Source organism: Magallana gigas, chromosome 6, assembly GCF_963853765.1.
Source record: "Magallana gigas chromosome 6, xbMagGiga1.1, whole genome shotgun sequence".
Classification (NCBI taxonomy): domain Eukaryota; kingdom Metazoa; phylum Mollusca; class Bivalvia; order Ostreida; family Ostreidae; genus Magallana; species Magallana gigas.
Window position 1 is genome coordinate 16,861,749 of NC_088858.1, and position 24,604 is coordinate 16,886,352.

Below are 24,604 nucleotides of genomic sequence, written 5' to 3' on the forward strand. Positions count from 1 at the left end.
CCTCTATCTGGATGTATTTATATAAATATATTATAGAGTGTTTTAATACTACCGGTATTAATTAATAAAATCTGTAAGAATTACCTCCCTTACTTTTTAACACCGGTGTACAATATATAGAATAGGGAAAATGAAAACAGTCATAAAATCATTAAATCTTGTCTGATCTTAAAACAAACTGCAGGTACACATCTTCAGATGGTGATCAACATATGTACAAATTTTCAGACTGTTCCATGCAGTAGTAAAACATTCTGTAGGGGGGACAAAGTTGTGTCTACAGACAGACAGACGGACAGGGTGAAACCAATATACCCCCCTAAACTTCGTTTGCGGGGGTATAATTACATGAATATTATTTTCCTGAAATGCTCACAATCTTCATAACCACATGAAACACCAAGTAAGGCTATTTATTTTATAATTCAATCACCTAGAAAACATTTTAATGATCAGAATTTAAGAGACCATGTCAGTAAGCATTGAGCTTCGCAAGGAAAGTGAAAATTTTAAAAATCAATTAAAACCATACATAAGTCATCGAAGGAGAAGCAAATAAAATATTTTTGACAAATTTTGAGTGATATTTGTTTTGCTTGGTTACCATGACAACAAAACGAATTTTGTTTTATATTATCTATTAGTTTACAAAATCCTTGAAAAATAGGGGTCTAAATATACAAAATGGGCCACTTTAGAGTTAAAAATATTCCTTTTCAATAGTTTACTTAAAAAGACAGTTAATATAATTTAAATGGAATTATTATTCAATGAAATGACATCATAGTTGCTATGACAATCTGAAGAAGATATGTTTTACTAGATACAGTATTGTCATAAAACAAATACTTTTTAGAACGCTTTTTTGGGTTAAAACAAGAAACATTTTATTTCGCCCATTAATAATTCAATGTGTTCGTACGCAACTTGCACTTAACATTGTCATTGATTACAATGATTGCAGGTACGTAACGTCGTCTTTTTAAAAGAAGGGGAGGGAGCAGACTTATCCAAAATCTAGACAGTAAAGAACAACCTAATCTGCCGATCTTCAGAATCCTAATTCGTTGGAAGGGGTGGGGGTGGTTAATTTTGTGTATTTCAGTATAATTTTCATATGCTCCCAAAAATAAGTGTAGGGGGGATCCTTCGAAATTCAATTTCCTATATGTAATTCAAGAAAAATAATTGTTGCGAAAAAAGGGACACCCCCCCCCCCCCACGAAGATACATGCCTATCCGGTTATGTTATTAGTCTAGAGCCTACTTATCAGTTTCCCTTAAAAATAACAGCTGTTAATAACCCCTTTTCAACCGGAAGTCTCGTCATCGCAAATGTAAAAACTATCAACCATTAGATAAAAAATAGAACAAACATAACATTTGGGTTTATCATTATTTATTTCTATCCATATATATAATAAACATAATGCCACAACCTTTAATTTTTTAGTGTTCATTTATTCGTACACATTTTTAGAAATGGTTTTTTAAAGCATTATTATTTTTTTCCTGAAAAATACAAACTTTAAATTTACTTTTTAATTAATAAAGATTTTCCTAATATTAGTACTCTGAAAATTCAAACAAATTTGAAATGAAATCAATATGAATGAATCTGGTATCAAACACACTACGTCGTTTTAGAGTACACATCTGAAGTAAACCGTGTAGACTAATTACATGGAAAATGAAAACATAGTATATATACAAAGAAGTAGCTTTAATGCTCCGACATGTGGCTAAAATTGGATCAAACCCAGTGTATATGCGGTAAAAAAAATCATAAGATTCATCTTCCAATAGACACCTGTCTATTACAAAGAACACATCCATGAATTGTCATTTTCGAATGACTGAGGTATATTCTATAAATGATTTTTGGATTAAAAATGTGAGGAAAATGTCACCTATAGGCAATATAAGGCAATTATCAGACATTCTTGACAAGTTTGTTATTAAAATGTAACAAACTGTAAAACTGCTCAAATAAAAGATTTCACAAACTGATGGAGTACACAATTTTTGAACTTGAGCATTAAAGAAACTTGATGATTTTGATATACATGTACTACATACAAAGAATGACAACATTCAATAGCACTTAATGAAAAAGTTTCATTTTATAAGCAAACATAAAACACCAGAAAAGAATCTTGTGTCCAGGCAGTTAAGGAAACTGATGGCACGTTTTGGCAGGTGATAGTTGATACTGTTTGCACAATCTTATTTCCTAAATCAAAGGTCATGATCAAAAATAATTTGCAATCTCTCTTAAAAATCATCAAAATTGTAATAAATCTATATAATCTCAGTGTGTATAAAATATCCCATAATAGGTTTAGCAAATTAGACTCTAAAAACAAATTAATAAAATTGCACATTTTGAAATCAAAAACAAAACCACAAAAACTTAACAAGAGTCAAAAAAAAAATATCACAACACTGTTGTGGATGAAAAATGGAAAATCAGAAACATACAGAAAACATGATGAGGATGTATATATACATACAAAGCACTTGAATAAGTGAATGAATACAAGTGTGCATAAATATAAACCTTTGGTAATTGCTTCAGATTGAATGAAAAACCATTAAAGAAGAAACCTTAAGAAACTAAGCACCATTTGGACACGCAACGAGAACCGATCAATCTGAAACAATTACACCTGCACCAAGATATGTCCGTCAAAGTATATGTACAATTGACCCCCATGACTTTTGGCCCTCCTAGGTGGTGTCAGTTCTAGTGGGGTCCATTTCTATCAGAATTTGTTCTTATATCAAGCACAATACTCCTTTCTAGTCTGAATGCCCTGGTGTCACAATATCAGTGTCTTATTCTCATTTATAATAACATTGTATTTGCTTGTAATTTCTTATTCTGAATTGGTAAAAATTTCGGTAGCTTCCTAAAACGCAAATTATTTTCTCTTCTTCATATTCTGATTCTTTTTCTAAACATGTTTCTGACTTGGTATCATTTCTGAATTCGATTTTTTCCCCATTGGCTTACCGGTATATCTCAATTCTCTGTGAGAGAAAGATAACAAACCCTCTAATGGAACATTACATGACATAGCATTAAAGCATAGCATCACGTTTTTGCCATATCAGCATACATTTCAAACTCCTAATATGATCACTTCTGGGAAATGATTATTCATATGTAATAAAAGTAGTTTGATTCAAGTATGCCACTCATCTTCATAAATTGTACACCCTGATTTGTGCATCAACTTACAATGTCAATGCAAGACCAGCTGTGATCGAACTTGTCTCTCTGAGATCAGGGGCACAGAGCAACTCAAATTTGGTCTTACAAAATATATATATATATATATGACCTTGTCATACAAAAATACCAGAACAAAATAAATAAGCTATGTACAAATAGCACAGAGACATCTACAACCTGATGAGACAAAATATAAATAGCATACAGGGCACGCCCCCCAGCCTCGGGGCTCTGTTGTGGAATAGCTGCCAGTGTTTAACTGATTGTGTTTAATATCAATTTGAAAGTCACTTCGCACTAGAGTCTAAGAACCTATGTTATTAGAAATTCAGATCTTTATAATACAAATTATTGATTTTAGGAAATGCCATTCAAAAGTAACAGATGGATAAATCTTATGTTAAAATAATTATTACTATTTAAATTAGTTTAAGTTGCTGTTCATTTAGTGTAATACACTGTTGAATGTTTTTAAGTACAATTGTGATATGTATCAATTACCGGTACATGAAATTCTGATTAAATTATATACAAACTCATCTGTATTCTTACAGACTATTTTTTTTTTCCAAAAAAAACCTTAACAATATATATTTTATAAAATGTGCTAATCATAAAATAATTTACCTTTTAGATTTTTTTGGTTTCATTTTTTTTTTTTATCATTCCTAACCATTTTCATATTTACATGTACCCTAAACATTTACAAAAGTCATTTTTTTTTTTACAAAATTAAATAGGAGGTGGACCATTGACATATCGTAGTTCTGGTGCAAGTGTAACTGTGAGATCACCCAAGCGTTTGATAGCATCAGGGTCCACGAGATAGACAATACCGAACATAACGAATGCCCCCGCTGCCTTTACGTATCCTGAGCGGTACCAAGACCTGGACGGTGTTCTGTTCTGACCTGTAGCTGCTGCTGTGGAATTGGACGCTAGGTCACTCTGCCGAGTTTTCATCCTGAAGTTTAAATGGAAAAATATTAACTTTTCATCACAAAGAGATGCATTAACAGAAGAACTACTGTAAATTCCTAATTACACGCGAGGAATTATTATCCGCGGAAAATTGCGTGAAGCACATCTCGCAGATTTTTCATACCTCCCTATTATTTTTCAGACAGATGTAAACTATTTGGAATTATGATAAAAAATTCGGCGTCCGCGATTTTATATTCTCGTTATTTGATGCAAAACCGTTAAATCACAGAATTAAGTACTCGCGTAAAATAAGGAATCTACAATAACCATTTACAACCATATTTATAAACATTCTTTACATTAAAGGTACACTGTGGTTTAACTTAACATCATAAAACATACTTAAATAAATGAATTTTTTGGGAGGAAATGGTTCTGAATAAATGTTATGCATTAAGGATTATTCTGGCCTTAAAAGTAATGCAATTTCAACAATAATTTTTTCAAGCTGAATTAAACTTTCTTGGAAACCTTAGTCTCCATTTCATTCCTGCTTTTCTATTAACAAAGAAATGTGTGTGGTGCGTACTTTTCTGTAGCTATTGATCCCTGATTGATTGACCACAACAAGGTCCTGTACTGCCGCTGGGCCTCCAGCATCCTGTCCTGGATATCAGCCGTCTCATTGGTTATATCCACCTTCGTATGCTCATCCGCAAACTGCATCAAACGCCCACGCAGTATCTGCAGTTGACCAGACGTTTCCTCATATTTCTGAAGATTTTCATTCACAGACTAAAAGTAAAAAAATTCAGCCGTTTAAAAAATTGCAATACAGCTGTAAAAGTATATCAGTCTGAACACTCTTGCTCTGCTTTTGAAAAAGCTGAGAAACTTTCTCTTTTAAACCATAGAGGGTATAACTATACTTTGATATAAGTTATTCATATCACTGTATTGTTATATGAATCTTCTAGTAGCCTACATTGAGGTATTGTGTGGCGTCCTCCCTCTGCATGTTTGCCATCATCAGATCCATATCAAACTCTGAGGACAGAAGCTCCTCAAGAGTGTTCCTCTTCTCACTGTAGTCGCTCCAGATCTGGAACACTGTTTCCAACTCTGACAACTGCTTTGTCAGTCTGTTATAATAGAGAATGGAAAAATGAAATTGCCCATTTTATTTTTGAAAATGAGAAATAGTGTTGATCTAATTAAATTTGTCCAAAGTCAGTTTTCAAGTCATTTTAAGTCAATTTGAATTGGATTATACATGGATAATTCATTTATTTGGACAACGACTGATAAATAAACTTCATTTATTTGGACAACGACTGATAAATAAACCTACATGTCCTTGGTTCTGGTGAGCTGACTGCCAGCCTTGTTGACCTTCTGACTAAATGACAGTAAATTAATAGCTGGATGATCCAGCTGGAATCCACTGCACATTTTGTGTAGCCCTGTGATTTTGCGCTCAATATAGGGTAGACCCTCCAACTTTTGCTGAAAAAAAAACCAACAAAATTCTTTAACACAAGTCCTCAATAATTCAAACACAACAATCAAGGAGAAATAAAGAATGTGACAGACAATAATAATGTGAAAGACGATCTTCCTTTTAATAAATTAAATGCAATGAACAGAATTTCCTTAAATTGTGTCAACAGATGCACTTTTATACATGTTAAAGCACATGTTCATGCATTTGTAGCTCTATAAGACTGATTAGAGAACATTGGCTACAAAAGTTACCTTTGTGCTGATAAGGCTATGTTCAACATCTCGCAGGCTTTTAAATGCCTTGATCCCCTCGTCACAGCTGGAGAGCTCGGCCTCCATTTCCTCCAGGCACTTGTTCATCATCGACAACTCGCTGGACTCGGACTGCCGTTCCTTGGCAAAGGCATGCAGCCTCTCCCACTGTGTCAGGATATCTGTACAAATAAACAACACAAGTTAAGTTAACATAAAGCAATATTTCTCTGTCATATAATTACATTGAATTAACAGAGAATTTTTAGCGCCTGGTGAAAAGCAAGAATTGAGGTACAATGTATTTGCTGTAAAATGTGTCATTAAAGTCCTAACAAAACAAAGAGAACTACCTTTCATTTTGTCAATCTCTTCCTCTGTGAAATCCTCATTGAGATGCTGTAGAACATTCTTCAGACAGGCAATATTTGTTTCACAGGTGGCGATGATTTCATTCTGTCAGATAGAAGTAAAAATTTAACAGCAAATCAGGACTATCATCACCTCATCAACAGGATTAGTTTCAGTTTATTCCATCTATTCTAGCAGACGTAGGAAACAAAGTACTCCCATAAGAATCATTCGATGTTGAATCTCCTAATAATTATCTCTAGAGAATTGTCCTCGCTGATCAATAAAGCTATTTATGTAGGTCTCTGCTTTCTGTTACTTCAAATCTTTGGCTGCAAAACCTCTAATTTTCTATTGAGACCAAGACCAATAAAAGAACTTGGTTTTCTCTAGTAGTGCACTTTTGTACAGCATCAACTTTCACATTTATCATTATACTTTCATGTTAAATACTGAAGTCTGATTAGTTTAGACGTGATAATTTCGTTCTATTACCCTCAGCATTAGCAACGAGTAACACAAAGAATTGTTACATGCGCGTACGGTTCACCGTAGAATTCACGTCATTCTATATAAAAGCATTAAAATGTTCTCTGAAATCAACACACTCAGTATGATAAAATAAATAGTGCCTGCTTGGGAGGGTAACAGTTAAAATTGATACCCCTCGAAAACCATTGTCAACCTCCGGTCCAGTTTTTCCGGGGTGTCAATTTCAACTGTTATCTTCCAAAACAAGCAATATTTATATAATGTTGACCTACGTATTTATTTGTGTTGATCTCCACTCCTGTTCCAATGAATTCCTTGCTCTTCTTTTTCAGATAGTGATCGGCGATCTTTAGCTGACCAATGGAGTCCTCAATGAAACAGTTAAGGTCCTCCAAGTCTGAGTCACTATCATACCCTGGTCTACTGCCCTGACTGACCTACAAAAAAAAAAAAAGCAACATTACCTTTTGTATCTATAACATCAGTTAAATCATCTTTTATATAGTCAAAAGAAACATGTTTTAGGGCTTGTAGGATAGGACTTTTTTGAAAAGTTTACCAGTTTCGGTCTGGATACTTTCTTCTTTTCGGACAGAGGGACATTAGTGGCCGAGTACTGGGGAATGTCCTCATCAAATTCAAAGTCCTCCTCTAGAGGTCTCCACGTCAAAGGCTGCTCCTCCTCCTCACCCAGTGAGGTGTATACCTGTAAAGTAATGGAAACTGTTTCATTCTCTCCTACAACCTCCATTAAATCTGTTTATATGCATTTATTATGTTATTCTCTCTAGCAGAAACATTATGATACCTTAATTTTAGTTACCTTTTTCAATTATTTCTCATTCTCTTGCATCAATTTGCAGTAAATTTCATATTGAACTTTACAATGCATGGTAAATTGTGAATAACACTAACTTTTTTTAATCTAGGACTTTAAAATATACTTCATTACAATTAAACATTCATAAAATGTATTTCTTATATACTCCTACTTTTTTCATCAAGAATAAATTTATAGTGAGTTCACTGAATTCAAGAATTGCAATTTTAATTTTGCAAAGGTCAAGTTTAATCGATATTGATTCCAACCTGATGGTAATTATCCCAGGTAGGTTCTGAGAATGAGGCTGTGCTAGCCATGTTTTCATCTTCTTCTGAGACAATAAATTCACTGTGGGCAGTAGCGTAATCATCAGATCCTGCACAATAAAAGACTTTGAAAATCAATACATAACAATTGCAGATACTAAGCTTAGGTCTTTTTTCAACGTAAGTGTAATTTAATGTGATACTGATTTTTTTGTTTGTAATTAACCAAAGCCTGCTAAATCAATGTAAGAGGACACCTATCTTTATCTGATTTTACTTATGTTTACCTGAGCCTCCTGACTCCGAGTTGTAAGCTGCCTCAGCCTCATACAGCTTTCTCTTGGCTCCAGCTCGTGGCAGGGTGTTTCGTCCAGTGGGACTGTCTAGAGCATCCCTGAGTTGTTCCACGGCTGTGTCTGACCTTGAAAAGGTCACCGAGTCATCATCTGACTCTTTGATTTGGATCGCACTCCATGGTCGATCCTTCTTTTTCTTACCATTCTGCCTAAGCTTGGCAGTATTATATAACTTTGGGAGGTTATTTGGCAGAGATACATCCGAGTTGTACTCTAACCCTCCCAACACACTGTCGTACAGTCCCTCAGCATCGTCTGAGGCTGTCGAGAATTCCTCTAGTGAGGCGTCACTGTCCTCACTACTGGCGTCACAGGAACTGATCGGGCCCTTCTTTTTCTGAGGGCTCTCAGATTTCCTCTGCCTGGGTGGAGATTTCTGTTTCTCCCCCACTAGATTCTCCACATTATCAATGAGCTTCTTGATATCATCACAGTCAGATTCCGTACTGGTGTGACCGACTGCAAATGGAGATATCGAAGTGCCACTGCTATATCCAATGTCCCGAGTCTCTGACCTCTGATGTGACCTTCTCAGCATGTCAAGGTCAGAGTCACTGCACTCTGAGGACATTTTAATCTCCACTTCACTGACCACTGCACTGTCCTTGCCACTGTTGTCACTGGACAGGAAGCAATCATAAGGCGGAGATTCCACTAGGTCTGCCTGACGCGGCAGAAGAGTCTGGAAACTGTCGTCTGAAGAGAGATTCAGCCGTCCTGGGTCATTCTCCTCAGAGAAGTGGGTAGGTATCCAGCCACTTAAATAAGTATTTGGTGATAATTCATTCTGGAAAAAACAAGGAAAAGAGATTTTTAAGAACACATCAAAATTTCGACTGACATAGTTTCCTTTTCAACTTGAAAACTTAATGGGACACATTTATTTGGAATTTTGCTTGAAGTTGCTAAATTTTAATTATGAAAACAAACAGCCAATACTTAAATCCCAATATAATTTTCTTTGTTTTGTTAATCTGATGGAAACTTTCGCTAGTTTTTAAACCTTTAAAGGAAACCAAGTGTTCACTCGAGTACCTATTGCTTCTGAGTTCGTTATTTCTTCTTAAATAACCTGGGTCAATATTTTTATCACATGAATTCTATATGTGTATCTCTAGTATTAACACCTGGTCACTATGAATTACAAAATACTTCTTCATACTACAGCTTTAGTCATAAACAAACCAGAAATAATCCAGTATCCCATTGGGCATATAAAGAGAACAAATCCTGATTAATTCACACTGTTATCAATGCATGTAAAATCTTCTTTAAACAGACCCTATAAGCCATTTTGTTCACTTAATACAGTAGTTATTAGAAAAGTGATGTTATGATAGAGATGAAATTCATGGCAGACTATATAAAAAAGAGAATGCACATCAAAACCTGATAAAATCTTTCAGTAGCAGACATTTTGTTATAATTACCTTGCGTTATTATTTTCAGATTTGCTTTAGTTATAATTAATGCATATTTTTGTAGATTGCTTTTTTCCTTTCATGTTTTTGAAGTTGAAAGCACAACCTATTGTGGGAACAAGCTTTAGAGAGAACAGTCCCATAACAGCATACTCGACATGCCGCGAGGTACGTGACAAACAACAAAAGGCTCTCTACTCTCTACCCCCCCTTTTTTTAATACCAAAAAAAAAATAAAAATTAAATGTCAAATATTGCATAATACAGCTATCTGATATTCATTATATGGCAATCTATAACTGATTAACAATAACAGCAAAAATCGAGCTGTTTGTTTAGTTAGTTCTTCAAATGAACTGGATAATAAAGAGTGCCGTGCACCACATTATCGAGATGGCTGTGTTGCCATAGAGATTTTACATGACTACCTGCACAACTCATCAAATTTGTATTACGTAACTCTTTCTTCTTCCCTTTTCGCTTTTTTTTTCTCTCTCTCGCTTTTTTACAATTTCCTGCTTGTGAGTTCTGTCTGATATACGACATGCAAATAAGTGATTATAAATCCTGATGAAGTATTGATTTTATTGAGAGTAGATCTGTTAAGAGGTATTGATTTTTTCCTTCAAGTTTTAATCAATGCATCTTATATCTTTATTTTTTTTTTTTAATTGACATTTTAAAAAAATTTAGTCACATTAACCATAAAATCAATGTGACTTGACTTAAGATACAATTGAAAGATCGATTCACTCTACATCAATAGGTTAGAGAAAAAAAATCAAACTGAATACATTAATGATTTCACCTGCTTTTAAAAACATTTCAACTCAATAGCCATAACATGCCTGTATAGTTTACATGGACAGTTAGTGTCTACCTTATTGCAAATAACTGTTTTCTTGACTGATAGAGACATGTAGCTCACTGAAAGACTGGCACTGGTCATCATTGTGTATCATACCGACTTCCTTTTCTATTAGTACACTTTCCATTAAAAGTCAATTCCCATCCATTACCCTGCCACAATTATTACTAATGCAACTATTAAAACAGTCAAATTGCCATTGATTTCTCCTTAAGCCAAATAAACTTTTATTTATCCTAACGGCCTAACTCATCTCCTTACCCTGTAATCTTAATCTCTGCATACAACATGTACACCGTGTTACAACTCTAAACAAACCAGTCTTAAAAAAACAATCAAATACTGATTTAATCCGGACTCATCAATAGCTTTCCCTAACATTTCTGAAGATATATGAAAGCCCTTTATCTTTAGGAGCATCATTCAATCATGTTAATGGGGTTTTGATTAACAATAATGTAGATTTATGAATGTATAGACCTTTATATTAATACAAACCTTTTTGCCTCCTTTCAGGGCATTTTCCAGCCTGCATTGAACTTCTAAAGATTCGAGCCAAATCTCATGCCACTTCTGCTGTAGATCAAGGGCCAATTGTTGCAGAGGGAAAACTTCATGCTTGATTGACTCCTCAAGGTCATTGTGAAGAAGTTCACTCAAGCGGAGAACTGCACTGATGTTACGATTTTTTGACTCAATGTCTTTCTGTAGTATCTGAAATATAAAAAATAATAAAATATAAGAAATCTAACAGTAATTAATTCATATCAAGAATTCAAATACTGCCATGATAATTTTTACAGACACCTAAAATTTGTCCTCTCGTTTTAAGCAATATCTAGTACCTGTTAGGCTTTGTTATAAGGCAAAACAATACGGTGCATACTTAACTCGTTATACTAGCACAATCTTCATACAATGCAGTTCTGCTAATAACTTTGTCAACCCAATAATCCAAGAAATCAAACAAGACTTATCAATATTTCAACAGCACAATTACAGGGCCATGATAAACACATCCAACACTTGGGGTTTTCCATAAAACATAACAATATTGATCAGACGATTCCATAAAAAAGTAACAAAATTAGTGATCCCCGGCAATTGACATCCTGGCTAAAGCAGCCATTGTGAGAGCCTTTGATGGAGTGAATATCCACGCAATAGAAGACAAAGACACAGGTGAGACATTATGCATGCAGCATCCCGTATTTCACTCCGTTACCACACAATTACTGTAAAAGCTCCGTCAACTCTTCGCTTTGAAGCCACGTGTCAACACCGACAACAAAAAAATAATCAATGGATACCTGGAGAACGAATCCTGCTACAATTTATCAGGAGGGAAAATTTTCTCTTCAGTTACTGAGCTGGTCAAAACACACTTCTGGTTCATTAAGTCCTAGCCTGATAATCCACTGAAGTGCCTTGTACAAGTCTTCCTTGACCAGAACTTTAATTAAATCTATAAATCCCATGAGGGAGATTAAATGCAGTGAGTGAAAGCTGATTTCTAAGATTGCATAACAGATGTAGTTCACATGGCACTGTGACATAAGAACACCTTGTTAGCCCCTCCAACACCTGAGTATTACAGACCCATGATGCTATATTGGCTCCATTTCTTTTGTGGAAGTCTTTGACACGGGTGGAAAATGGAACCAGATTAATTCAGCTATTAGCTCACAATCATTATGTCAATAAGTTCATTATTTACTAGTCTCCATCATAGATCATCAGTGTGTCAGTTCATTAAATGAGCTCAATTCCTGCTCCTCGATAATGGCCAATTCAAACATCAAGACCAGTAAGGGGTTATGCAAGATAAATCTCAACTGCCATATATTAATGACTTGAAAATCATTAAAGAACAAAGGTACTTGACAACTACTGTGATACATATCAATCGGAATCCCTCTGTCTAACAGTATAACTATATACTAGCAAACTATATATGGTATAAAGGAAAGTGCTAGACCATTTTCGCAAGCCAGAAACATGCCTCTGTCAGTCAGTTGACTTTCTCTTAAAAAATCTCCTTTGATATATGCTTACATACCCTCCAACAATTGCACTTTCCTTTTTAAAAAAATCAAACATACAAAAAGAAACTTTGTAACTATGTACAAGCAAAAATGAAGGCCAAATATTTCTATCGAATAATATTGACAGAATTATGTGAACAGATGTTAGAATTCCAAACAGACACATTTCTCATTCGATCAGAGGTGTAAATAAAATTTCAACTTTCTGTATAAAAAGGATTGTAAATTTCAATTTTTATCTAATCAATCATAACAAAGAATAACAACCCTTTTCCTCCATGCAATGAGCCCCCCCCCCCCCCCCCCCCCCCCAGCAATATCCTGCTCTGGGTGCCTAGTTTAATTTATTAAGATCCTGAATTAACATGAATAGGGATATAATGTGTTTGAACAATAACCATAGACTTAATTTATGTTAAATCTTGAAATCCTAAAAATTTACCTTTGAATATACTCTGTATTTCTAAAATCTCTCTTAGTTTATAGTCTTTTGAGGGCTGATAACATGTATATGCAAGATCCCATTAAATGGTTTGTAAAACTTATATTAGCCAAAGCCTTTCATTCTACAATTCAATGTTATGCTAGCTAAGCTAATAAATGTTTCCATGAAAACAAGCTCCACCCTGTCTCATGTTTGCTTTTTCTCCCAAACATTCTGACCCCTGAGATCAATATTTTGCACATTTTTGTTACATTGAAGGGATAAAAACCACAAACTCCATTTAAACTCTCCAGAAATAAACTCCTTTGTTACCTGACCTAACTTTTCTGATTTATTTTGAAATCAAATACTTCCTCGAAAAACCAGGTAACACATCGCTACAATGAATTCTTTTTAATAACCTGCTACATTTAGAGAACTTTAAGTACATCAATGACTAATACCTGCAGATGTTAATTAGCTGGTTTTCAGCTTTTTTGCACTTTTTTTTTTATGCAAACAAATGAAAACTCTGTTGGTGGCACACATTGCAACCTGTATCGAGCAAAAACTCCATGTGTCTTTCTAAACTACACAATTGGATGTTGAAACCAATACTTAAGATTCACACTTAAAAACCCCAATGCTTGTAGCCAGGTGAAATCTTTTTGTATACTTCATGTATTATGTTCATTCAACCTCTAGAATTTCAGTTTCTCTCGACAGGATGGCACACAATTGTAAACGTACCTTATAAAATTGAAAACAGAAAATAATTACCTGTAAGACCTATTATAATCCAGAAAACATAGAACCAAAAGAACCTGATCACAAAGCACAGCTGTTGTAAAATCAAACACTCTATTCCTATATTCCACGTGGAAAAGCTTTTTTTTTTTTTTTACACCCAATGAATAAGGAAAAAAATGAAGAAAATCAATAAGACAATCTCTCGGCATACAGGTCGTGTGCACACTAGATAAATAGTTTATATTCCTTAGTTGTGGCAATAGAGTCAACTTTCACTCATAAGACTACAAAAAATAAGCACAAACCAAGTGATGATCCAGTCAGAGCCTTTGGCATTAGACAGCCAGACTGTCCCTGTGTATACTCTCACTGGGTTTGGTTGACTTGTGACTGGGTCCACTTACACATCAATATTTGTACCTGTCAGGTGGGCTCAATAACACACACCTGAGCTATGAGATTCATATCTTTGATTAGATAACAGTTGTGTACCTGCCTTTTTTCTCACTTTATCTGGTAACGGACATGCATGCAAGTATCTCTCCCCCACAGTATAGAAATCAAAAGGTGTGGATCTACAAACTTTGTGTTTTTTTGTCCCATCATTAAAAACTAAAAGATGTAAACTTTGTGATCTGTTGCCACTTGATTCTCTTGTTATCAATATAAATAGACATGACAAAATAAATCTCCAATTTAAAGGTACCATGTTGCGTGTCATTCAGTCATCTATACCCAGCCAACAAGCCAACAATGGACTGAAGAGTCTGCAATAGTCCTCTCCACTTCTGGTTGTTTATCTACTATGTAGCTTGAGCCGATTATGGTCCTTGTGTCATAAAGTGAAGAACTTGAGGGCTTTATCTACACAAGATGGCCTAATGGTGTGTAAACTCACACACGGTAATAATGATTAGCAGTGCCTGGTCTCAATGCCCTATGGCATCAGTGTTAGTATGTTTATAACTTGTCATTATTTGTGTTCTAATGTGCATTTTGTCCTCATTCTGTGTTTATTCTTGTCAGTTTGGTTTCTATCTATTGTGCCTATGATGACAACAAATTCTGTCAACAGGCCTCTAATTACCATGTAACACAATAGCACTGCTTTCTGACTTTCTGATCATCCTTTGTCGACCCTACGATGAAAATCTCCTTTTAATTTGGGGCTTGAAAGCACCACCTTCTGGGTTTTTGCAGTCAAGTAATTCTGACCTATATACAGCATTGTTGAAACAATTCCTTATAGCTATTGCTTAGTTGCTTTTTGTGCTATACTATTTGCATACATTTGATCCTGTTTCTATTATTAGTTTTGTCCATTGTGAGTTTGACAAATAGTCACTCTTGTCATATCAAGCACGCATAATTCTAATGGCATCAAACTAGATTTGAATATACTTAGCTCTTGGCATCACAATTGTAATGAATGAACATGATATTATTTCAAAATGCCACATTAAAAGCAAGTTTTTTTGTAACTTACTCAAATAATAAATGTCTTTCCCTTCCCCCATAGCAAAAATAAGAAGCAAAACATTGATTTATGCAAGCATCTAACTGAACTCCGTTTTATTCTTAAAGTTGATGATCCCAAGGACATAAAACAAGGCTTGAGGAAGCATAAGCTTTAAAAGAGTGAGCTAAATCAATATTTGCAATTAAAGTTCAATCTGATGTGGTTATGTTTTTGTAACTATAAATGTCTTTTTCTCTAGCAGTTACATTACATCGCAATGGGTTTTCCTATGTGGCATATCCCCACATCCCCTGACATGAAAGCCTATCCTCATTCCTACAAGCAATCAACATCAAAGAATCTATTCATGAAAAAGAGAAAGAGAGATAGAGGGAAAAACATACATCAAACACATCCCCCCTTCTGAACATGTCCAGGAAACATGCAACAGTGGCAGCCTAAAAGGACAGTAAAGCAATCCGCAAATAAACCTGGACTATTGATTTACTCCCTACTACCCCTAATCACTCTCTCTGAAGAAGCAAGTTAATGGGAATTCTAGTTCTTTCTGTTTCCCCTGCATATACTCTCTGGTTTTTTATTTTTCCTATTCCGTTCACTCTGTGTCAATGCCTTCAGGCATGACTTTATACCGGCTTCAGTCAAACATGACCGCAGTCTTGCACCGAGTTACCAAACCACTGTAGACTAAACATACAACTTATTATTCAAAACGACATAAGAACTTTACCTTTCACAGCAACATTTCCCACTTGTTCTTCTTTCAATCACGACCCTATGTAGGAAACATGTTTTTAGAGATCTGAACCATCCACGCTGAATACAATCACAAACTCTATCCACATCAAATAATATTGGTCCTGAATAAACACAATACACCATAAAATCTCCTCTAATCCAAACAATATCAAACTGTGATTTGAGCAAAATGACTCAAAGCAGAGTCCTTTTAATAAATCTGATCCTGTCCTTTGAAACACAGTAACTGTATGACTGTTTCCAGTCCTTTCGGCCTCTCAGCCTACGAAGTTCTTGGTAAGCTTACACACAATCACAGAACTGGGCCATGTTAATCAATCAATAGAGCTTCAGCTGTTTCCATTATGTATCTATCTAATGTAGACTAAAAATCGCTCTGTAGTTCTGAACATGGAACAGGGTCCCTGCTCTCGACTGTCATGTAATTTGTGCAAACTAAAGTAATTATTTCCTGACTCGTCACTGCTAAAAAATCATCTTGTCAATGGTCTAATGACTTGCGACATTGTGCCATTAAAAATATTTCACCTGTGAAAAGCTATCTCTAGGCCTGTGTCTTGTCTAGTGATCTCAGAAATACTAAAACACCTACATGATAAATCACTTCTGTTTTTATTCAATTTGAGGAGGTCAAATGTCACAACTCCATGATTACCAGGTATACAAAAAGCTTGTATTTTTATTTGTTTTATTTTAATTAGCTTTTTTTAATTGACACAAAAATTTATGAAGAGTATGCATACCTTGGAATGTAATGAGTATATACATGTATATGGCATTGACCCAAAAGCATCACTGTATGATGAATCAACTGACCATGTCAATACATCACAGAGGTCACATTTATGTACAAACTTCATGCATTGCGCTACAGGTATATACATACATGACCAACATTATTTATTGTACACAAGCACCCTACAAAGACATTAACATTTTACAGCAATTCACTCAACCATGGGGGTACAGATAGATAATCTCCATGGAAACCACATCAGACACACCTGAGTTGGTACATAACATTAACAGCCTCTTTAATTAACATCAACCTAGCATAAAATTGCCATTCTGGATACTTAAATTCCAATCACTTTCATCAGTACCGGCTTTCAATCACCGTCATCTAGATAATAATAAAACTCCAATCTGAATTTACTGAAATACATTATCATTATTTCAAAATTTAAGCCCATTAGCCAATAAAAGAAAATCCATTCATGGTTTATAACAATGAAAAGTCCATTTCAAAAGCAAATATCTGCCACATTTATCATACTTGATATGGATAAGAGGAAAAGACAAAGACCTTTGGTCTATGAGTAGACTACAACATTCACAATGCAAGATTATATAAAACACGGAAAATACCTAAGAAATATTTCATTTGTCAATAATTCCAATGAAAGAAAAACACTTTTAAGATACTGAACAATGTACAGACCTATTTTGGAAAAAACATCCCATCTGCTGTTATCAAAGGGAGATAAATCTACACCCCTTCAAGGCCTGATCGACCTGCACCAGGCGATGCCAACTGTTTGCATTAGTGCATTAAATTGACTCACAGGATCAATAATAAGTCTGATCAATAGGATTTAGTTGGTATGATTTTGCACATGTTTGCCATCAAGCTAGCACAATGTAAAATAAAAGTTAAATACCATTAATTTTCTGTACAAGCTTTAAATATTTAAACAAACTTTGGACTTTCTTTTTGTTCTATTTACAAGATTAATAAATGTGCATTATGTTTACCTTTCTAATATTCTAATTAATCTTATGTTATTCAACAAAACTTGAATGGCATTTTATGCAGGCTGATGTGTTCCATTAAGATAATGGGTTAGTGTTGCCATCACAAATGCGAATATTAAAATGGTAAACAGCTTCTTTCTGTTCACAGCATGTCATTTTTGCAAGCTTGTATAGGTAATCATTGAACTGTTTTAACAACAGCTTGGACATTTAGCAGTATAAGTCAAACTCTAATTAGATGAGGTGGAGTCCTATCATCATTAACAGTCAAGCCAATGGCTAATAGATATGAAACCATGAACACAACAACACCTATCTGACTTCATCCAGGCTGTACATTTCAGTTGAAACAGCATTAATTTTCACAACATAACAGATTTTGAAAGTCTATGAATATTGTAAGCTTCTCTTTATTAATCTGAACAGTGGACAGCTTGTTTTGATGAACAAACTAGATAGATACATCCCACCGAAAAGCCAAACTCTCCTTAAAACGGCTCTAAACATACATGAGACATGAAAAGACAAAATTCACATCAAGGAATACATGGGTTAGCAACGATAAGGTTGTGGTCAAACTAATTTGGTAAGAGGGTAGGGTCAAAGGACCCCTCAGGAATCTGGGTGCACAAAGAAGCTAAAGTGAAATTTATTGATCATTTGTGTAAATTTTTCCTATCATTTTCTTTATTTTGTTTCTTTAAGATTTCAACGGACTTGGACAGAGTTTGAGCTCAAAATTTTAAATTTTATTTTCCTTTTTTTTGTTTAGGGTATTACAAGTTGTTTTGGTTAAATCTGTTGGAGTTGCTGCCCTTGTTGATTTCAGTCCTGTCAGCTACTAATCTTGTCATTGTGCTCATTGACAAACATTTGCATCATTATTTTCTCAGTGAGTGCATATATAATTCAAAATTCAATGCAAGTTCATTTTCATCATTAACCCAAACAAAAGGTCACATTTTACCACTGTACTCAATTAACAATGAACATCTTGTTATGATCTGCTTTATCAACTGTAAATGTTCCTTGATAGTCAACAATTTGCATTTCGGTTTAGTTTTTAAGTCTAATGCAATTGTTTCAAGTGATAAAAACTTGATTCTGATATTCTGGAAGAAGAGAGCAAACACAGAAATTTATACAGTTCATTTACTACTGCAATTTTAGTTGATTTTATATATCCATCTAAAAATATCCATGGTAAAACAACACCCCACAAACATTTAATTCCTATTACCTTAACTATGCACATCCAGATATATATAATAAAGTGCTGTACAACCTTCCCACACATTTTTAAGGATTAATCCTACGGTATTGGTTCAGTTTCTTTATTGACTGATCTCTTGTCAAAACAGTCATTTCTGTCAAAATCAATACTAACCTTATGTTCATCCAGGCATTCTTTCAACTCATCATCCGACTTCAGGAAATCGGATGAAATCGAAAACAACTTGTGCTCAGTCTCTGTTAGCCAGGTTCTCAGGGTCTTCAAGTCCATTTCAAGATCTACGAGCAAGAAAGACAACTGTAGTTGCAAAAACATACCAATAAGAGTTATCTTTCCTAATCCATAGGACAAACCATATGGCAGTTATCTCTCTTTGACAGACTGACCTGTAATCATGGTCCCCGTGTTCTGCCACATGGCCTTGCCACTGACATCTTGTTCCAGTGTGCTCCACATCTTGTTAAGGCAGCTGACCCTTTCATCAATTTCCTGTTTATGGTTCGGCTCACGGTGAAGGAGCTGTTTCGCATAGTCCAGGAAAGATTTGCGCCTGGTCAGAGACTTGTTAAGGAGGTCTAGATTGTTGCTCTGTAAATGTTAAAAACAGCAATTTTTTTATTTTTCCCCAGTCACATGGCTTATACCTAAGTTTCTTTTATGCATATAAAATTCATAACATCTCGTAAACCTCTTCCCCAAACCTTTTTAGGCTCTCAAAAATCTTGATTTATTTTGTAGCTAAATTGTAATGTAATTAAACTTCATTTTCTGCATTAATGCTTATTTTCTTTTATATTTAAAGTAGGACAAATTTGGTTAACCAATGTGATACATGCAATGCAGAAAATATTTCATAGGTAAAAAGCTTTCTAGATTTCAGAGAGATTGAAACTTTTTTTCAACGGTTCCTATTGCAATAACATATAGGCAACAAATTTATTTTATGACTCAATAAAATACAGGCATTTGGAAAACTACACGTGACAGTACAGTTAACGAAAATAATATGAAAAACTTTCAATACATGTGACCTCAATTCAACTTTGCACTATATAAATGTTTTATGTCACAAAATCATTCATGTTTCACCCCTGTATTGGTACAGAGCTATTGAATTTCAATTTCATGGCTTTATCCTATCGTAGTGATTACATGAGTAAACCTGTCAAATGAGCCATACATTGTACCTGCCAGCTACAGAGGTTTAGAGTCTCCCAGTACTGGCTCAGTAATTACACTTAATTGCTGAAATAACATACTATCCAAGTCATAATAGATCAGCAAGTTTAAGGTTATGGAGGAAGTGTCATATAAAGGTCCCCAGTTACATGAATAGCAGCATTACAAGTCTGACAATTCAATCACACAAGTATTTACTAAACGGTAAAGACAGAGAAAGACCAGGAAGGAATAAAGTAGGGACCATTGCAGCTGGTTAAATATGCCTATTTTTTTGCACTGTAAATTGTGTGTGAATTTCTTTTCTCCTCAATATAATGCATCTGTAAAATCAAATAAACCCAACGCCAAATTATTGAAAGGATAAAGATCCAAGCAACAGTGCTGTTAACAGTAGTCATATCAACAGTTTCCCCCTGGGTCTTGTTACCCCTCAGCCTCAGTGACTCATACACTCGGTCCCTCCGATAGGGACCATGACAGGGGGAGACTTCAAGAGAATTCAGCCAATCAATAAAGTACAAATAGGGCAGTGTAAATATTAATGATGACTGATGATTTCTCACGGCTAGGATGGCTAAGATACAAGGTTCAGGCAGAGTTCAAAGAATTAATTTAGGCTTTATTGGGTTTTTTACAACTTGATATCATGGTTGCTTTTAATTTTCTCATTGCAGCAGTAATGTCAGTTTACTTATTGCAAGGATATAACATCACAACAGCCTCTTCATATTAAATTTTCTGAGCATTACCCATGTCAATATGATACCTTCATGTTTCAGCATTTTCCAGTCTAATAGTTTATTGATATCCAGCAATGTAGCGGGCAGCGATACAAAGACTGTATCAGATACACATTGAGTTCTAATAATACTGATCAGCATGAATCGGAAATACTTGATCCTATAACATTTGCCTTCATAAGAAGCTCTGCAACATACAGGTATAGATAATATCCAGTTTACCATCATCGTATCATGCATATACTCTTAAGCTGTATCACTGTATGAAAGCAAGGTATCTTTAACATTTGGTCTTTATTTTTAAGATGCAGCACATTTTACTTTTTTTTTTATAATACGTCATATATATGTTCTACTTTATGATAAGAAGATAATGTACATATAAAGTGTCAGCATTTAATGCAATGCAACATTTATAGGAACTCCCAATACATTTTCTTTATCAGGTAAAAATCACTGGATATTATGCAATCTACAAATGAAGAAAGACTCCTCCTGTGCATGTACTAATTGATCTTGGCTTCTTATCTAAGAAATTTTTCTAACAGATGATGTAAGCTTTATAAACCATGCCATATGTTCTAAAGGGCACAATACCGATAGCATATGGGACACCAAGGACTTGTTGTCCACCCTACATGTACTAACTTGTGCTAAATACTTCTCCGAGAGCATCTGGGACACCAGTGACTTGTGGGCCACCCTCTGGACGTTGGTCAGCCACTGGGAGAGCTCTCGGTACTGTTGGCGGAACTCCATCAGTGAAACCTTCTTGTTGCCGTCTACATCCTCAATGTCATCTGGAGACTGCAATATCATCATATCGTCATATAAACTTACATGTAATTTTCAAAAAGCAAGCAATGATGAAAATAAAAGAAAGTCAGCTTGTACAGGAGAAGTCAATGGGGATGAAAGTACATCATAATTAAAGTTTAAAATTCTCATTTTGTACCATATCTTATTGACTATGACTATTGACTACTTTGAAAATTCTTTATCAAGATTAAAAATGTAGAAGGCTCAGCGCGCATTTCAAGCTCATGACTTGCACAACATTAGCTGACACTTAAATGATTAAGTCCATTGTTGCTAACAGAAACTTCGATTATTTTAAACATCAAACAGGTGTCAAAGGCATTTGGTGTCTGAAAATGACGTTTGCATTAGAGTTCTCAATATGACCATTAGCAGATACACTTTATGATAATTTACATGCTTAGTTATTGGCAGTAGAAAATATCAGAGCCTGTAGGTACATTCTGCATCAAGCAAAATCTTCTTATTTGATAATGGAATTCTCTGGTGTAAAAGAAGTATTGATAACATATTGATAATTAGGAAAGATCACACTTAAACTTGGGTAGCACTCATTTGGGACCAATGGGCATCTACTTAATGAATCAGGCAATGAAGTTTATCTCCCTCTGCCATCCACACAATCTAGGAGAGAATGCCCAGAGCTTGTATTGATTTGGTGGACTAGAATTCACCATTATTACCTGGCTCAGCGTGGAGAGACCAAACAATATGCATACTCATGCACAATTAATGCGATTAATATTACATAAATGCCCATTTACTGTTCCATCAAAAAAACCAGGGTGAATTCATTTCAGTGCAGAAGGGAGAATTTTGTGCAAGATATTGGGAACTTGTTTTGCTTCATGTTTTAATTATTTGATAATTCATTAAAGCAAATAATTTTTATAGGTTACAATTTTAATGCATCCTTAATATTCCTTACCTGGCAGGCTTCAATGATATCTTTATCCAAAAGGTATTGTTCAATGGTAGATATGAACTCTGTTCTACCATATTTGACTCGAAATTTTTCTTTTAGTTTCAATGTTGTCGCCGGAGAGTTTCCAGGTGTGCTTAGGAAACTGTCGTCCAGCGTCTCCGAAAAAGTAGGGGAGTGCGAGCGACTGTCTCCAAGACTACTTAACGTGCTCGTCACAGACATATCATCTCCCACCACTCGCCGTCTTTTCGCCTCAGACGGTGAATCTAGGAGGTTGGTTCCGCCATAGGATTTTTCCTTATTGAAGCTCATTTTGATCGAAATTTGATATTCCCTCTCTTTTTTGAAAGTAGAATCCAACTTAAACTAGAAAGTACTCAGTTATGGTAGTTTTCTTGAAGTTGTTTTTTTTAAGTTCCAGAGGAATGTCTAAAGTGCGTTTTGTTTGTGTTTCCATGCCATTTTTGTTGCCGTAAGAATCAGTCCGTAAGTGTTTTGGATGGACATCAGTCCATTAGCCTTATCGTTGTGTAGATCTGCTTTCTCTTCCACTGTTCAGAGGCATCTACTTTTAACCTGAAAATACACAGAAGATGAACATTAACTTCAGAGAATCTCATTTGTACACGAAACAAGAGAACGCTCACACCTCATAAAGATAATGACTTCAACATATTCGATTCAAAGTGCTCAACCTTTAGCAGTAAAATGATTTCATGTAAACACTAAAAACACCATTCCTGTTTTATATTTACCACTTAAAATCAACATGCACATTGCAAAGCACATGACCTTCATCTATCATAGCTCAGTAAAAGAAAACGAATGTATTTTGTCTTTATTCCATTAGTACTGGACATGTACATGGCCAATCTTGGCACAGTCCATTTCTCTTTACACCTTGCCTATAACCAATACGCATAATGGTTGCAGTACCACCTACCTTTTAGGAGTATACCATAACTGAACTAAATGGAAGTCAGTATCAAGCACACAATATTTCAAAGTTTACACATTCACAACAGACGCATCAGGTGGAAATAGTTATAGTCAGTAACAATATTTTGTTGATGACTTTATACTAATAAATCACCCAAGCCTGAAAATGAACCAGGTATCGACAAATCCAAAGAAATCCAAGCCTAATATTTCAAAGAAATGTTCACACATGAATGGGGAATGCTCTCCATCTAGAAATGTGCTCTCTGGCGTGGTATTTTTAGATGAATCAGGCTGCTGAGTCTCAGAGAAATAATGGGGTTCACCCAAGGGGAGGAGAAAATCATATTGTAAACACAAGATGCTATCTCCTCATCAGATGTGATATACACAGACTGTAACATGTGTAATCAGCCATCAGCAGTCAAGAATTCCATGTCTTACACTTTTGTTCTACACATATCAGATTACTTGATGTTAAAAATGATTAATGGGTATCCATGGCATGAAAAGACTTCAGGCACAAAAACATCAGTCCATGCACAGAAATCTGAATATAGCCATAAAAATCAGACCCAATGATAACTTGACCAGTGGCAGTGACTCTGGCTGGCTACATTTGACATTAAAGAGAATCCTTTCTATTTGATCAATCAGCTCAAAAGTATTTACAAAGTAAGGACCCAAATCATCGAGTGTGACCTGATTGTGACATTAGCTACAAAGGAAACGGCAATCGATTTCCCCTTTTTTCCCTTACACAACTCTAACCTGAGTAGTCTGCTGAGTACGAAACCAGGTGAAAACTCAGGTGAAATTACTTTTCTCGATAATGACCAACCAAGGCTTTACCTAAAAGTAATTAGTACCCACAGTGATCTTTCATTACTTGACAATAGATACATTACAAGCTCAAGTCTAAGAGGCAATGTGTATTGGGATTGAAATTTTCACATGTTCCAGCAGGGAGTCCTCTTTTTGTCCTCTTTAAATGTAGCACAATTTTCATTGATCAGGAAAAAAATCCATGCTTAGCAATAGCAAATTACCATTCCTCT

General features: G+C 35.1%; 1 protein-coding gene across 4 annotated transcripts in view; it reads right to left on the reverse strand.

Annotated features, from left to right (window-relative positions):
* Window positions 1-1,382: 1,382 nt before the first annotated feature.
* LOC105332119 (kinesin-related protein 4) overlaps window positions 1,383-24,604 on the reverse strand; it is a 28,182-nt gene continuing 4,960 nt past the window's right edge. For 3 of the 4 annotated variants that reach the window (XM_011434563.4, XM_066088480.1, XM_066088481.1), the window contains exons 2-16: window positions 22,611-23,183; window positions 21,512-21,670; window positions 19,328-19,529; window positions 19,095-19,219; window positions 10,993-11,208; window positions 8,137-8,992; window positions 7,850-7,959; window positions 7,320-7,466; window positions 7,033-7,197; window positions 6,271-6,373; window positions 5,918-6,099; window positions 5,514-5,668; window positions 5,148-5,304; window positions 4,752-4,957; window positions 1,383-4,202 (exon numbers count right to left, since the gene is read on the reverse strand). In XM_011434563.4, the coding sequence (XP_011432865.3) occupies window positions 3,971-4,202; window positions 4,752-4,957; window positions 5,148-5,304; window positions 5,514-5,668; window positions 5,918-6,099; window positions 6,271-6,373; window positions 7,033-7,197; window positions 7,320-7,466; window positions 7,850-7,959; window positions 8,137-8,992; window positions 10,993-11,208; window positions 19,095-19,219; window positions 19,328-19,529; window positions 21,512-21,670; window positions 22,611-22,919 (3,324 nt within the window). In that variant the 5' untranslated portion in view covers window positions 22,920-23,183 and the 3' untranslated portion in view covers window positions 1,383-3,970. Of the gene's footprint in view, window positions 4,203-4,751; window positions 4,958-5,147; window positions 5,305-5,513; window positions 5,669-5,917; window positions 6,100-6,270; window positions 6,374-7,032; window positions 7,198-7,319; window positions 7,467-7,849; window positions 7,960-8,136; window positions 8,993-10,992; window positions 11,209-19,094; window positions 19,220-19,327; window positions 19,530-21,511; window positions 21,671-22,610; window positions 23,184-23,550; window positions 24,007-24,604 lie in introns of those variants that run through there. The other variant, XM_034468343.2, reaches the window with a different exon arrangement.